Source organism: Tenrec ecaudatus, chromosome 16 (genome assembly GCF_050624435.1).
Source record: "Tenrec ecaudatus isolate mTenEca1 chromosome 16, mTenEca1.hap1, whole genome shotgun sequence".
NCBI lineage: Eukaryota > Metazoa > Chordata > Mammalia > Afrosoricida > Tenrecidae > Tenrec > Tenrec ecaudatus.
The window spans coordinates 5668703-5682621 of NC_134545.1; the positions used below are offsets into that span (position 1 = coordinate 5668703).

Consider the following 13919-nt stretch of genomic DNA (forward strand, 5'->3'; position numbering starts at 1 on the left):
AGGGACGCTGGGGGGCACAGGCAGCCGCACCTTTCGGAGCAGCTCGGCGTGCGTGTTGACAAGCTCACTGTGCTTCTCCTTCAGCTTGTTGTAGCGCGCCTCCGTGGCGCTGGCCTTCTCTGTGGGGGGGAGGCCGTGACCAGGGGCAGAAGCAGGGGGACTCCCGGCCCCACCCGTCCTCCCTGGGTGCTCACTCTCGGCCTCTTCTCGCAGCCCCTGGTTGCGCTCGCCCTCCCGCTGGGCCGCCCTCAGCTGGGCTAGCTCCTCCCGCAGCTGCTCATTGTCCACCAGTGCCTTCTGCTTCTGCTTCCGCTGCTCCTCCAGCTCTGCCTCCAGCGCGTTCACCTGGCCCTTCAGCTGGGCGATGTACCGCTGCGCCTGGTTAGAGGGACGGTGGGTGGGGTGGGGGCCCTGCAGAGCCCGCCTCAGACGCCCAGCCCCAGCCAGCCCCTCACCCCTCGCCCCTCACCTCCAGCTTCATCTTCTCCAGCTCGGCTCGGAGCACCTCCACCTCGCGTTTCAAGCTCTCCATCTGCAGGTCCCTGGCGGCAGAGGGCACCCAGCTGAGCACCTTCACGCTCCCCAGGGTCCACATGCCAAGGCCTTCCAGAGGGACACCTCCCGGGAAGGGCCATCGGCCCCCCAGCTCTCCCGCCACCCTCCACGGAGCCCCACCCAGCAGCCGCCAGACCCTACCTGTCATCCTTAACAGAGCCATTGGGGGGTCCAAATGTCTGATCAAAGAGGTCGGCCGTCACCTACCAATGCAAAGCCGTGTCCACCTGCCTGCCCATGCACCTGGGTCCCTGGAACATCCCCTGTTCTGATTGGCTATAGCCGGCGTCTGCTTACCGTGGGCTCCTTGGCGGGGGGCCCGGTGCTGATCTCAATGAGGTTCTCTGGCTCCTCATCCTCAGGGGCCTCCTCAGGGATCACCACCACAGGCTTGATGTGCTCAGCCAGCGCAGAGGCCCGCAGGAAGTTGGGGGGTCCCTGTAGGGCAGGAGCAGCTCAGCATAGGCCCAGCACTGCTCAGGCAGCACAGGGGACAGCCAGGGCACAGGGGACCTGTACCTCGGGCAGCCGAGGGATCTGGATGAGGCGCTTGAAGTAGATCATGTCAGAGGCTCGGCGGAAGAAGTTCCTGAGGCTGTGGGGAGTGGGGGCGGGGTGTCATCAAGGAGATGCCGGCATGGTAGGCATCCCCACAGTGCCCAAAGTCCACTCGCCTGCTGCCTCACCTGTGGAACTGCTCATGAAACCGGTCCCGGTGGCCCTGCAGAGTGTCAGCAGGGAGACCTGGGGATGAGCAGGGTCTTGTCAACCACCGGATGTCCCGTGACAGGCCTGCCTGCCCCACCTGACACCAGCCCCAAAGGAGCTCCCACCCTTTCCGAGCCCCTCCAGGGGCAGCCTAAACAAAGTGTTTAGCACATGCCCACAGCCTCAGGATTTATTTCTGAACACAGGCAGGCACTGCTGGCCACGGCCGCGTGGGGCAGGTGGCGGACTCACAGGAGTGCAGTTTGAACATGAGCTTGACTGTGTAGTGGTAGAGGTGGCTGCAGTCCTGGATGACCTGGATGAGCGGGGCCAGGCGGCACTGGCCTGAGGACATCTGGGACACGGCGATGGCTGTGTTCAGCTGCCGGAAGACTGCCAGGAAAGGCGGTGGGAGGAGGTAAGCGTGCTCTGGGGGTCTGGGAGGCGGTGGCTCCTTGGCCCCCCCTCCACGCTGCCATCAACCCAGGCCCGTGCTGGCCAGGAGAAGGGGGTGTGGGTGTTGGAGATCCCAGCCTGTGGACTTCCCATCAGGAGCCCAGAGGCTCCTGGGGATGTGCTATGTCCTGGGCCTTCGAGCAGCTCAGGCGAGGGGGAGGGGACGGGCACACTTGCCTCTTCTCTGGCTGGGAGACTGGCAGCAGGCAGCGGGCCAGGGTGGCTAGCTGCCCTGGGGTGGGTTGGGGGAAGGAACTGCACCCAGAGTTACAACAGGGGGTGCCCCACTCCCTCCAACCACCCCAATCCCTACAGCGGGACGACTGGCACGCTTCTGAGGGGCAGGGGCTGTGGTGGGACAGTGAGGAGGGAGGCCCTCAGTTGCTTCCCACCCAGATCAGGCCCCATTTCCACCTCAAAGCCTGGAGATTGTCCTTAAAAAGGCCCTGGCCTCTCCTGGGAGAGCTGAGTCCCCTACATGCTGTTCTAAAGCTGTGCCCGTCACCTCTCTAGACACAGGTGTGTGTGTGTGTTGTGTGTTGCTGGAGGCTTCCTGTCCAACAGTCTGTTGGATCCAGCTTCCGGCAGGAAGGTCGGCATGACTCAAGGTTTGTGTGGCTGAAGACAGCAGGGAGGCCTGGACCTCCCTGTGGATGCACCCCCAGGGCCAGGCGGAAGGGGCCCTCCACTCTGGCCGGTGGGGCTGGGCCTCGAGGGCACCAGCAGAGCGGCTCACCTGCCTCGGAGAGCTTCAGCTCGCAGTCCATGTAGTCGAAGAGCTCCACAGTGAGCTGGAAGCTGCACGAGAAGGAGGAAGAGGAGGAGGGTGTCGGCTGACTGAGTGTACCCAGACAGCCTGGGACATGGGGGCTCAGCCCCGGCCCCACCCCCACAACTCACATGTTGTTGACATCCGACCCTGCTGCCTTCTCCAGCACCTCGTCGGACACTTCCAGACCCGCAGGAAACTGGGGGTGCTGTGGAGAGAAGATGCCTGCTCAGCCGCCTGCTGTCCCCAGGAGCAGGGGCAGCCCCCTGGCTCGGCACAGGAAGGAGGCCTGGCAGGGCAGGGACAGAGGTCTGCAGGGCAGCGGCCTTTGAGGGTCCTGCAGATCCCTGGGTGAGGTGTGGGGGAGGTGTCAGAGCCAGGTCTCTAGGGCCTAGAGGGGCTACCTTGAGGTGGAAGGAGATCTTGGTCAGCAGAAGCTTGGTGTAGATGGTCACCAGCTGCCCGTACCGGTCATGGAGATGTCCCTGTGGGGGACAGCCCGGGGAGAACCATGCTCCACTCCTTCCTTGCCCCATGGCCTGAAACCCCCTCCCCTGTGGCCTCCAACCTGTCTCCTCCTCTTCACGGGGTTCCCTCCCACCTGGGGACCTCTTGCTCAGCACTTCCACGTCTGCTCCCTGTACCCGCCTGGTCTCATCTCCCCCCACTGCCCGCTACTAGGGCCCTTAGCATATCCGTCGATGAGACTTTCAAGTCCTGGCTAACTGCCCCACAAAACCAAAAGGCCAAGCCCAATGCCGCCCAGTCAAAGCTGGCCCCTGCTGGCTGCTGAGGCAGAGAAAGCTGCTCCTCCTCGTGACAGGCCCAGGTGGGCTTGAGCCCCCTCCAGGCTGGTAGGCAGCATCTAGCCATGGCCTGGCCCTCAGTTTGGGTCCTTGTCCAGACTTATCAGGCCCATATCCCCGGGAGGCCTCAGAGCCTAGCACGGGTTCCCTCCTTGTCCCTCTGCTACAGGAGGGGACAGCTGTGTCTCAGCAGGGCAGCTGGGCTGTGTCCACACACACATCCACTGCAGCAACACACAGCCCTGCCATGCTGTCCTGACACCAGTCTGCTGGCCACCCTGAGCCCCACCCGCAGGCTCTCCTCCCTCCTGTACGTCCCTGAAGTCCTGTAGGGGCTAGACTCCAGGCTCCCTACAACTAGAAAACATCGGTTCCAGCCGAAGCTGCTGGAAATGTCATGTCCACTCAGGAGGGGGTTCCCAGTAGCAGCAGGGGGCAGGCTGACGCCCGCTCCAGAGGAGATTCATATCCCTTGTCTGTCCCACTATCCCCAGAGTCTGCCCTGAGGGGGAGATGCCGGCCACCCAGAGCCAGCACCTACCCACAGATCCCCGATCTCCCGGATGTTGCTGCGGTACCTCTGGCAGTCATGCAGGACCTGCAGCACGGAAGGAGAGGGGCAGGGGTCACGAACCCTGACCATGGGCGCCGACGGGAGGGGCGTGGGGGCCAGCGCGTCTCCATTCCTCAGGCAGATGCTCTGCTGGGGGCGTCCCTCGGGTTGGGGTCCCACTCACATTGGGGTGTCCATCCCGGAGGATCTTGTGCAGCACATGGCAGAGCTTCCAGCTGAGGATGGAGCTGCTAGGGAGCGGCAGGCCAATGGCGTAGGACCAGAAGGTGAAGGCGCCCTTCTCGTGGTGCGTGCCCAGGATGATGCCTGCTGCGTCAAGGGCCGTGGACTGGAGAGGGTGAGTGTGCCCTCTTGTGCCCGCTCGGCAGCCTCGAGGACACCAGGCAGAGGTCCTCACAATCTCCCGCCCTCCCACACCCCAGGCCTGCCCCTGCAGAGACGATGGTTTGCCCTTGGTGTGTGGCTGGGGACCAGAAGGAAGGAGAGGTCAAGCCTGCAATAACTTCTGGGTGAGCGCCAGGCTGCCATCCTCAAGGCCAGCCTTGCAAACCCACCCGCTGCCCCAGCCTTGGCCTCGAGGGGTGCGGTTCTGCTCTGTTCTAGGGCAGCCCCATGAGTTGGGATTGCCTCAGTGGCAGTGGGGTCTAAGACAACCCTCACTTCCTGAGAGGCAGCGCTCAGTCCCACCCATAGGCTGTGACCCCTGGCCTGACACAAACCAGGGGAGGGGCTCCAAACATGAGGCCCAGCCCAGTCCCCACTCTGGGGGGCAGCAGGAAGGATACGCCGGGCATGTTTCTCCTTCACTGGCGCCTCCTGGGTATTGATGGCTTTGCTGATGCTGATGGCCTGTGAGGGGGCAAAAGATACAGAGGTCAAAGACCCAACTTAGGCGGCACCCACCCCTCCCCGCAGGGGAAAAAGGATCCACAGGCAGACAGGACGCCCCTCCAGCAACAAGGCGGATGTGGAGGGAGAGGAGGTTGGTGGTTCCGGAGGCACCAGCAAGGAGGGGCAGGTGAACCGATAAACCCTGTGGAGACAGGGCTGCGCCAGCACACGGAGGCCAGGTCCGCAGATGACTCCAGGGCAGCTGCTTTGAGGCAAAGCAAACCTTAGATGGACCTTCTCACCACCTGAAGCTGAAACTGCCAGGACTGACCCCTGGCCACAAAGTCCAGAGCGCTTGCTCTGGGAAACGAGTGGTTCTGGAAGACGCTCTCCTGTGGCCCAGACTCCCCTGCTGTGGCCTCAGATCACCTCCTTCTAGACAGTGCCACTGTCACTGGACGCATTGAGATGCACAGCCTCTGGCCTGCCCTCCTGGCCAGGAGCCGGCCTCCAGGCTGCCAGCCAGCTCTGCATCCCAGACCCTCCCTGGAGTCTCCGCCTCCCTCCACTGCAGCAGGGGCAAGTCCTCGCTCTGGGGATCAAGAGAACCAGGGTGGGCAGCTACAGCCTCCTGTTTCCAAGGCCCCCCATGGGCTGTCTCTGAGACTCTGGCTGGTCTCACACCTGCCCTCCCCACAGACAGCACGGCCTCTTAGGCCTAACTCTGTCCTGGGGGTCTGGCCGCTGCCCGTTGCCCCCACGAAGTGCCCTGTGACATGGTTTCCACCCCATCCCTGGCGCGGGCATTGAGGCTCGGGGAAGTCAGGGCTCATATGAGGCTCGTCTGTGCAGCAGGAAGCAGCAAGGCCAGAGTCACCTGACACCAGGGCCTGTGGGCCCAGTGGTGACTGGGTGCCTCCCAAGGTGGGAAGAGAGGACAAGCATGGTGGCATGGTGGGGGCCCTGCTGAGTGTCCCTCCTGATGGTGACTGCTGAACAAGCCAGCCCCACAGCCCACAGCCCAGCCAGGACCGCCTCCTCCTGGGAGTCCCTAGGCAGGGAGATGGTGACGGCACTTGGCTCCCAACCTTCTGAGAGGGGTCTACCCAAAGGCACCTCGGAAGAAAGGCCTGGCGATTTTCTGAACAGTCAGCAAGGAGAACTCGAGGGAGCACCTCTGATCAAGTAGGGTTCACTTCCCAAACACCCAGGAAACTCAACTACAGAGGAGCAGCCGGAGTAGAACAGCATCATCCGCAGATGTGGGGGCAGAAAGGGCCCATGGGGGCCCTGGGCACGGTGAGGCTGGGAAGGAGCAGAGGAGGAGGAATGCAGCCGGTCCTGTGTGTAGGTAGCAGGATCCTCCCCCCACCCCCCTGAGAAAACTCCAAGGCTACAAGGAAGCTACTGGAAACGATCAACCAATTCAGCCAAGTGGCCAGTTCAAGTCCAGCCCATGTCAGGTACAGTTCTATCCATAAGCCGTGAGCTTTCTGAAAAAGAAATGGAGGAACTAATTCCATTTGCAACAGCACTTACGAGCACAAAATCCCTAGGGATGAATCTAACCAAGGACGTGAAAGCCAGGCGCACAGAAACTATCAATTAGGAAGGCAGCCCGACATACATGGAAGGGCATGCTGGGCCCAGGCCCTGGAAAGCTTCCTGCCGTTAAGGTGTCAGTACCGCCCAAGCAATCCGCAGATTTACAGATGGATACCAACTCCCTTCCAAATCCCAACAGCCGTCTGCAGACGTGGGAATGACAATCCTCAAATGGACATGGGAAGGCGGGGCCCCTGGAGCGCTGACGCTCACGCGTCCGGGTTCCAAAACGTTTCACAAACTACAAAAAATGAAAACAGCCTGGCGCTGGGATGGCAGTAGGCCCCCGACCAATGAATAGAATTCAAAGTCCACAGACATGCCCACACATCTCTAGCCAACTGATTTTGAACCTGGGTGCTAAGTCTACTCAGTGGGCGGGAAGCCTCCTCAATTGACAGTGCCGGGAAGGCTGGATCTCCACATGCAGAAGAGAGAAGCAGGGTCCAACCTCCTCCACAGCACACACGTACCCAGCTACATGGACCGTGGCCCCAGCGCTGAAAAGAGCGTAACATTCCTGGTGGCTGATGGTGGATGATCGATCACCTCTGAGTAAAACTGGGGCAGCAAAGGCAAAACTGACCAACGGGGCTCCATCCACACAGTGCAGACAACCTGCCGACTGGGAGCACTTCTTTGGGAACCTTGGAGAAGGCCCCAATACCCCTAGTAAGTATGAATACCGCTGCACAGGGTGGTAATGGGCCAGAACAGAACCACACCATGCAATGGCTCAAACACATACACTCTGAGCAGACTCACTCACTGCCCTGGAAATGATTCCAACTCACACTGACCCTATTTAGGGTTTTCGAGGAGGCTGTAAATCATTCCGGGAGCAGACAGCCTCATCTTTATCCAGCAAAGGGGCTGGAAGGGGTTATGAGTGCAACTGATCATGTGGTTTGTCACCAAGGTCCCTTCATCAGTCATTTGTTCTTACTGTTAAGTGCCATCCCGTCGGTTCTGACTCACAGCGACCCCGTGGACAACAAACACTGCCGGGACCCTTGCGGCCCCACCGCCTGCACGTGGAAGCCCACTGCTGCAGCCACGGTGTCCATCCACCTGGTGGAGGGTCTTCCAATCAGGATGACCTTCTCCGGGTACTGGTCTCTCCTGACAACATGTCCAAAGCAAGTGAGACAGTGCCTGGCTATTCTTGCTTTTAAGGGGCCTTCTGTACTTTGTTCTATTAAACTGGCATTTCATGATGCTCACCTTCTCGACACAATTGCTGAAGACAAAGGGGGTGCATGGGCAAATGTGGTGAAGAAAGCTGATGGTGCCCAGCTATCAAAAGAGACAGTCTCTGGGGTCTTAAAGGCTTGAAGGTAAACAAGCAGCCGTCTAGCTCAGTAGCAAGGGAAATAGAGGAAAGAGCTGGGAGGCAAAGGGCATTTATGGAAGTCTAGATAGAGACATGTACATATGCAAATGTATTTGGGGATGGGGAAATGGATCTATGTACCTATATTTATAGGTTTAGTATTAAGGTAGCAGAAGGACATTGAGCCTCCACTCGAGTACTCCCTCAATGCAAGACTACTTTCTTCTATTAAATTGGTCTTCTATGATGCTCACCTTCCTGGTACAATCACTGGAGACAAAGCAGGTGCATAAGCAAATGTGGCGAAGAAAGCTGATGGTGCCCCGCTATCAAAAGATATAGCATCTGGGATTTTAAAGGCTTGAAGGTAAACAAGCAGCCATATATCTCAGAAGTGACAAAGTCCACATGGAAGAAGCACACCAGCCTGCGTGATCACAAGATGTTGATGGGATCAGGTATCAGAGAACAAAAAAATCTTATCATTGTGAATGAGGGGTAGTGTGGGGTGGAGACCCAAAGTCCATCTGTAGGCAATTGTACATCCTCTTACGATGCCTCCCCCCCCCCATACTATTATGATCCCAATTCTGCCCTACAAATCTGGCTAGACCAGAGGATGTACATTGGTACAGATAGGAACTGGGAACACAGAGAATCCAGGACAGATGATCCCTTCAGGACCAGTGGTGAGTGGCAATACCAGGAGGGTGGGGGTGGTAAGGGGGAACCGATTATAAGGATCTACATATAACCTCCTCCCTAGGGGATGGACAACAGAAAAGTGGATGAAGGGAGACGTCGGACAGTGTAAGATATGATAATTTATAAATTATCAAGGGTTCATGAGGGAGGGGGGAACGGGGAGGTAGGGGCTTAAGTAGAGAACAAATGTTTTGAGAATGATGAGGGCAATGAATGTACAAATGTGCTTTGCACAGTTGATGTATGTATGGATTGTGATAAAAGTTGTATGAGCTCCTAATAAAATGATTTTTTAAGTTGTATGAGCCCCTAATAAAATGACTTTAAAAAATGAATTTAAAATTAAAAAAAAAATTTTAAGTGGGGGGCATTCTGGCTGTACATCTTCTAAGAAAGATGTCTGTGTTCTTCCGGCAGTCCACAGTATTTTCCATATCCTCCCCCAACACATCCTTCAAACGGGTCCATTCTGCAGTGTTCCTTATTCATCGCCGGCCTTCCACGTACACGAGCCAGTACGGCGATGAAAATCAAAACCACCATGAGCTAGCATCTCGCCATTAGTAGGGTGCCAGTGATTTCAACAAAAGGAAACTCAGCAAGTGTTGTGGACATTGTGGAGACACTGGAATCTTCCTCCATGGCTTTCTTGAGGTTGTTGGGGTCAGGTGTCACTGAGGCAGTCGGACATCATTGCTGATGTCAGACGGAGCATGGCTCCGAGCAGAGCACACCAGATGTGTTTTATTGACGATGCCAAGGCATTTGACTGTGGGTCCAAACACACTGTGGCGATCCCTGAGAAGAAGGGGACTTCCAGAGCACTCCCTCCTCTGGGACTGGCCCAAGGATCAGGAGGCAGTGCTGTGAACAGAACAAGGGGGAAAGGTGTGCCTCAGGGTTTTTGAGCAGAGCATCTGAGAAGTTGGGTTACGGGAAGGAGGATGTGGCCTCTGTAAAAGGGGGTGCGCAGCCCTTGTGGGAAACACAGGGTGTTTTCCTGGTGAACATTCCCTGGACACGGAGCACCAGCTGGGCCAATCCCAGGTGTGGAACCCCAACAAGTGGAGGTGGGAAGAACCACCCGTGTTCCCTGCAGCACTTTCCACAAGCGCCAAAGGTGGCAGCGACCCACCTTCTCCATCCACAGACGATGGAGCAACACGATGTGCGCTCTCCATCCAGAGGAGGGGAGTTACTTCCACTCTACCATGCACACAAGGGCCCTTCAAAGTACCTCATGGAGCCAAATACAAGGATCGTGGAGAAATCCTTCTCTTTTAATTATTCATCACTTCCCCACCAAGCCCCCTCGGAAGCCTGTCTCCAAAGGACAAGTACCACGCCATCATGCTGGCCCAGCACAAGCACACCCTGAGGAGACCACGCTGACTGGTGGCCCCAAGGGTGGAAAGCAATACAGGGTGGAGGGAGCACTGACTGCTATGGACAGTGGGCTAATGTTAATAGTGATCTAACTCACTGCCATCGAGTCGATTCCAATGCATGGTGGCCCGACAGCCCACAGAACTGGGTTTGTGGGACTAACTCAACAGGAGTAGAAAGCCTCACCTTTCTCCCAAGGAGCGGCTGGTGGTTTTGAACTACTGAACCTGTGGTTGGCAGCCCAAAGCATAGTTACTATGGCATCAGGGCTCTTTGTTTTAGAGGAGAGCAATAATGTCACAACATGAAAAACCAGTGTCACAGAATACAAACGTAGGAACTGTCGCAGGAGGGGGGCTTCACAAAGTTGATGGGAAAAGTCTACTATCTTAATTCCATTTTTACACGTCCCCATCTCAGGCAACACTCCACTCACTCCACCACCCCGCGTCAATGGCGCCCAGGCCGACACCAGAGCTGGCTCTCTTGACAAAGGCCACCTGCTCAGGAAGATTTCGAGGGAGATGGGAGGGGCAGCCCCGCCCATACAGAGCTTCCTCCCTCACTACATTTCCTGTGCGCTGCCCCCTCCCTGCCACGAGCAGCAACAGAGAGCCCCCCCTAAACAAATGGTGGGGGCGCCTGTGAGCCCGGAGCCCTGTATGTCCCAGTCCCTGTTGGGGGGGGGCTATGTACCCAGTGTTAGGAGAGGTGCTGGGGCTCAGAAGGCCTGCTTACACACCCCTGTCAGGTCACCTCCCTGGGCACCTGCCATCACTACTGTATGGACCTGCAGGCTCCCATGGGGGGGGGGTGCTCGTGGCTGTGCAGGGAGAGGATGGCGCCACGCCCGAGCCACCGGCACCTGGGGTTCCCAGGGTGCTGGCACCTATGGAGGCAGGGGCCCCGCCCCGAGCAAAAGAAGGGATCCTTCAGCGGGGAACACAGCCCCGTTGTGCGTGGGCGGGGTCCCCAGCACAAGGAGGCTCAGTGCTCACACAGTGCGAGTCTGTGGCCGCTACACAGGCCCCCACTTCCTGCCAGAAACCCCAGCCAAGTCCTGGGGGTGGGGTGGGTATCACGGCTGAGTTCCAGGTGACAGCAGCCTCTACAACTGTAGCAGCCTCTGGAGGCTGTACCCAACCTAAATAGTCCAGTTCATTCGCACAGAGAGCAGCTCCCTCCCTCACATTGTGTCCCTTTACAGATGAGTATTGGTCCATTCACCTGCCTGGGGACTGCCAGCGTGCTCCCACCTTTTCCAGGAGCGTGTGCTGTGCTCAAGTGATTTGTTTGAAACCCTGCTACCAAGTGTTAGCTAAAGTGGGTCCTGTGGTGACCCAGCTGTGCTGTGGAGGAAGGGCCTGCCCATGTGCTTCCACAGAGCTGCGGCCAGGCAGCCAGATGGGCAGACTGTGCAGGAGCACTAGCTATACTGGAAGCTACAAGTACAGTCTCCCTGACCCTCCCCCCCGCCCCCTCCCCGGGCCACAGCACCCCAGACTCTGCCGTTGGCCCTTATTCCACCAGTAGGCCGACCTACTGGATGGAGCGGTGGGGGCTCCCTGTGTCAGGAAGCTCCTGGGGTCAGTCCACTTGGGGGTGGAAGCTCTTGGCGCTGCCCACCCAGTGGTAGGGGAAGGGGGAGGACAGCAGCAGGTCTAAAGATGGTAGCCCCTGCCCAAGGTCACTGCCACTGAGCACTCGCCTGGCCTCCGACAGACTCCATCCTCACAAGCACTCCATGAGGCATGGGTGGGGAGCAACTGGCCAGCAGGAAGGGAAGGGCTCTGGAGGCTCCCCAGGGGCCAGGCTGGGCATTCACACCAACACCCCCTTCCTCTGGAGAAAGGAAACCCCCACTACCCCGGGCTCAGGGAGGACTGGCCCAATGCCAAATCTGACGCCAGTTCTGGATCCGGGATTTGTTCAAACCCATGGGGAACAAAGCTCAATACTCAGGACTCCTTCCCTGTGGGGGAGGCCTCTCCCCTCCCCACCCCCTTTCCTGGGGAGGCCCTGCTCCTCTTGCCACCACGCCAGTGAGGTCCCGCCCACATCCTGGTCCCCTCTGCGCCTCCCCCATGCAGGAAGCTAGAATCAAGCTGGGCACACAGACTCCAGCTCCAGGGGCAAAGCCCTTGGGCCAGCCTCCTCCTACGGTCCTGAGGGGCAGAGGGGGCTGTAAGGCCCTGAGCTGCCTGCCACCCAGGTCTCAGACAGGGGACTCATGAGCGGCACAGGCAGCCAGACGGGTGTTCACAGCAGACAGAGACGGAGCCAGGGAACAGACACACCATGCTACCACGACCCCCTTCTCGGCCCGCAGGGCCTCCTGTGCTTGGCACAAACACTGCAGCACCCTGTAGTGACCCCAGGTAGAGAGCCACAGAATGTTCTGGAAGATGTGGTTCAGGGAAGAGCCAGCAGGCAGAAGAGTGGTTATGGTTGGGGAGAGGGAGAGGGAGAGTCAGAGGTAAGCAGCGCTGGGGCGGGGAGGGGTCAGAACAGAGCGGGCCCAGGAGACTGCAGTCCGTTCTGTCCCTGACATTCCGTATGACCCACACCAGGTAGCCCCAGGAGCTGTGTGAGGCAGGGAACACCTACATCGCCCTTCATGGTGACTTCTGGTATTGGAGTAGAGCAGCCTTCCTAAGCTGCCATCTTCACAGGCAGGATCCACAGTCAGTGCTCGCCGCAGCGGCAGGAGAGAGATAGGACACACACGCTGCGCGGGCTGAGTCTGCTGCACAAGGACCTCTTTAACTGTGGACGAACGAGGATGTCCCTCTGAGGGCTAAGGTGGGTCTGCCCCAAGCCATGATATTTTCAAATGCCTCCGGCGCATGTGAAAGTCGGACACCGAATGAGAAAGAACCGATGCATTTGGACTATGGAGCTGGCGAAGAATACTGAGAATTACCAGGGACTGCCAAAGGAACAAGCCAACCTGTCTTGGAAGAAGTATGGCCAAATGATTAGGGCAAAGACTGTACAGATGTCCTTTATACAATTGATGTATGTATATGTATGAACTGTGATAAGAATTGTATGAGCCCCAATAAATTGTTAAAATAAATAAATAAATATAAATAAATAAAAGTTGTCATACAGCTGGAAAAAAAAAAAAAAGAAGTATGGCCAGGGAGCTCCTGAGAAGCAGCGATGGAGAGACATCATCTCGGGAGGCAGCTCTTAGAGAAGGACACCCTGCTGGGTGAGGTGGAGAGGAAGGCAGCTGGGACACTGGGACAATTGTAGGAGCCATCGTGGGGATGGTGCAGGCCTGGGCAGTTTTGTTCTTTTGTACAGAGGGTCGCTATGGGTCGGAACCAAATTGACGGGACCCAACAACCAGGTGCCAGGCCTCTCTTGTGTGGGGCTACTTGAGGTTAACACCCAGGGAGCCTCCCAGGGCCTGCAGAGGAAGGACACAGTCACCGGAAACGCCTTCCCTAGGAGGCAGGCAAGGTGGCAGCTCTGCCGGGACCAGGTTCTCCAGCCAGCACTGGTGCAGCTCCCAGAGGGCCCTTGGGCTTCTCGAGAAGCTTTATCCTAGCCACTCACACCTTCCTGCTGTCCCTGCAGTGTCACCGTCAGCCCCCCAACTCCACATGAGAACATCCTGTTCTTGGGGGGTTTCTTCAACACATCCCCCGCTCCAGAGCCAGGTGGCCCAGTCCACGTGGAACACTTGCTCTCTGAAATGGTCTGATGTGTCTGCCTCCGAGGTCATAAGTATACCACGAGGGTGGGGTGGGGGGTGGGTTCCTATCAGCCGAGGTTTCTGCTCTATCTCCAGCCCTATGGATGCCCAGTAGTCAATAAATCTTTAATGGGTGAGTGGGAAGTGTGGGCTCTTAAAAGGACAAAAGCGCTTTCAGAGAAGAACACTCGATGAAACCAAGGCACGAGGGTCCCTCTCAAGCCGGGACTGAACAACTGGCGCTGAAAGACTGGGCAAACCCAGGGCAGCTCTCAGCACAACCTGCTGTGCTGCTCTCACAGCGCCCCACGGTGGCATCTGCAGGGCAAAAGTGTCTTCCAAGAGCCAGGCCCCGGGACACAGCAGTTTACCGTGTGTGTGTCTAAAGCGCTGTCTGAGGTCTCAGTCAACCACTGCTGTACCTTAAAGGCGGCTGGGGGAAGCTGGGGGGCAGGGGGGTGGCGCGAGGGGGGATGACAGCCTCT

At 58.0% G+C, this 13919-nt stretch overlaps 1 protein-coding gene across 1 annotated transcript in view; it reads right to left on the reverse strand.

Moving 5' to 3' along the window:
• Positions 1-13919, reverse strand: part of HIP1R (huntingtin interacting protein 1 related) — a 37668-nt gene that overhangs the window by 9248 nt on the left and 14501 nt on the right. Inside the window, exons 2-15 of the mRNA XM_075534832.1 lie at positions 4654-4717; positions 4032-4174; positions 3836-3892; positions 2893-2973; positions 2620-2696; positions 2456-2517; positions 1516-1656; positions 1242-1299; positions 1075-1150; positions 853-993; positions 697-758; positions 470-542; positions 195-378; positions 31-119 (exon numbers count right to left, since the gene is read on the reverse strand). Of these exons, the coding sequence (XP_075390947.1) occupies positions 31-119; positions 195-378; positions 470-542; positions 697-758; positions 853-993; positions 1075-1150; positions 1242-1299; positions 1516-1656; positions 2456-2517; positions 2620-2696; positions 2893-2973; positions 3836-3892; positions 4032-4174; positions 4654-4717 (1308 nt within the window). The remainder of the gene's footprint in view (positions 1-30; positions 120-194; positions 379-469; positions 543-696; positions 759-852; positions 994-1074; positions 1151-1241; positions 1300-1515; positions 1657-2455; positions 2518-2619; positions 2697-2892; positions 2974-3835; positions 3893-4031; positions 4175-4653; positions 4718-13919) is intronic.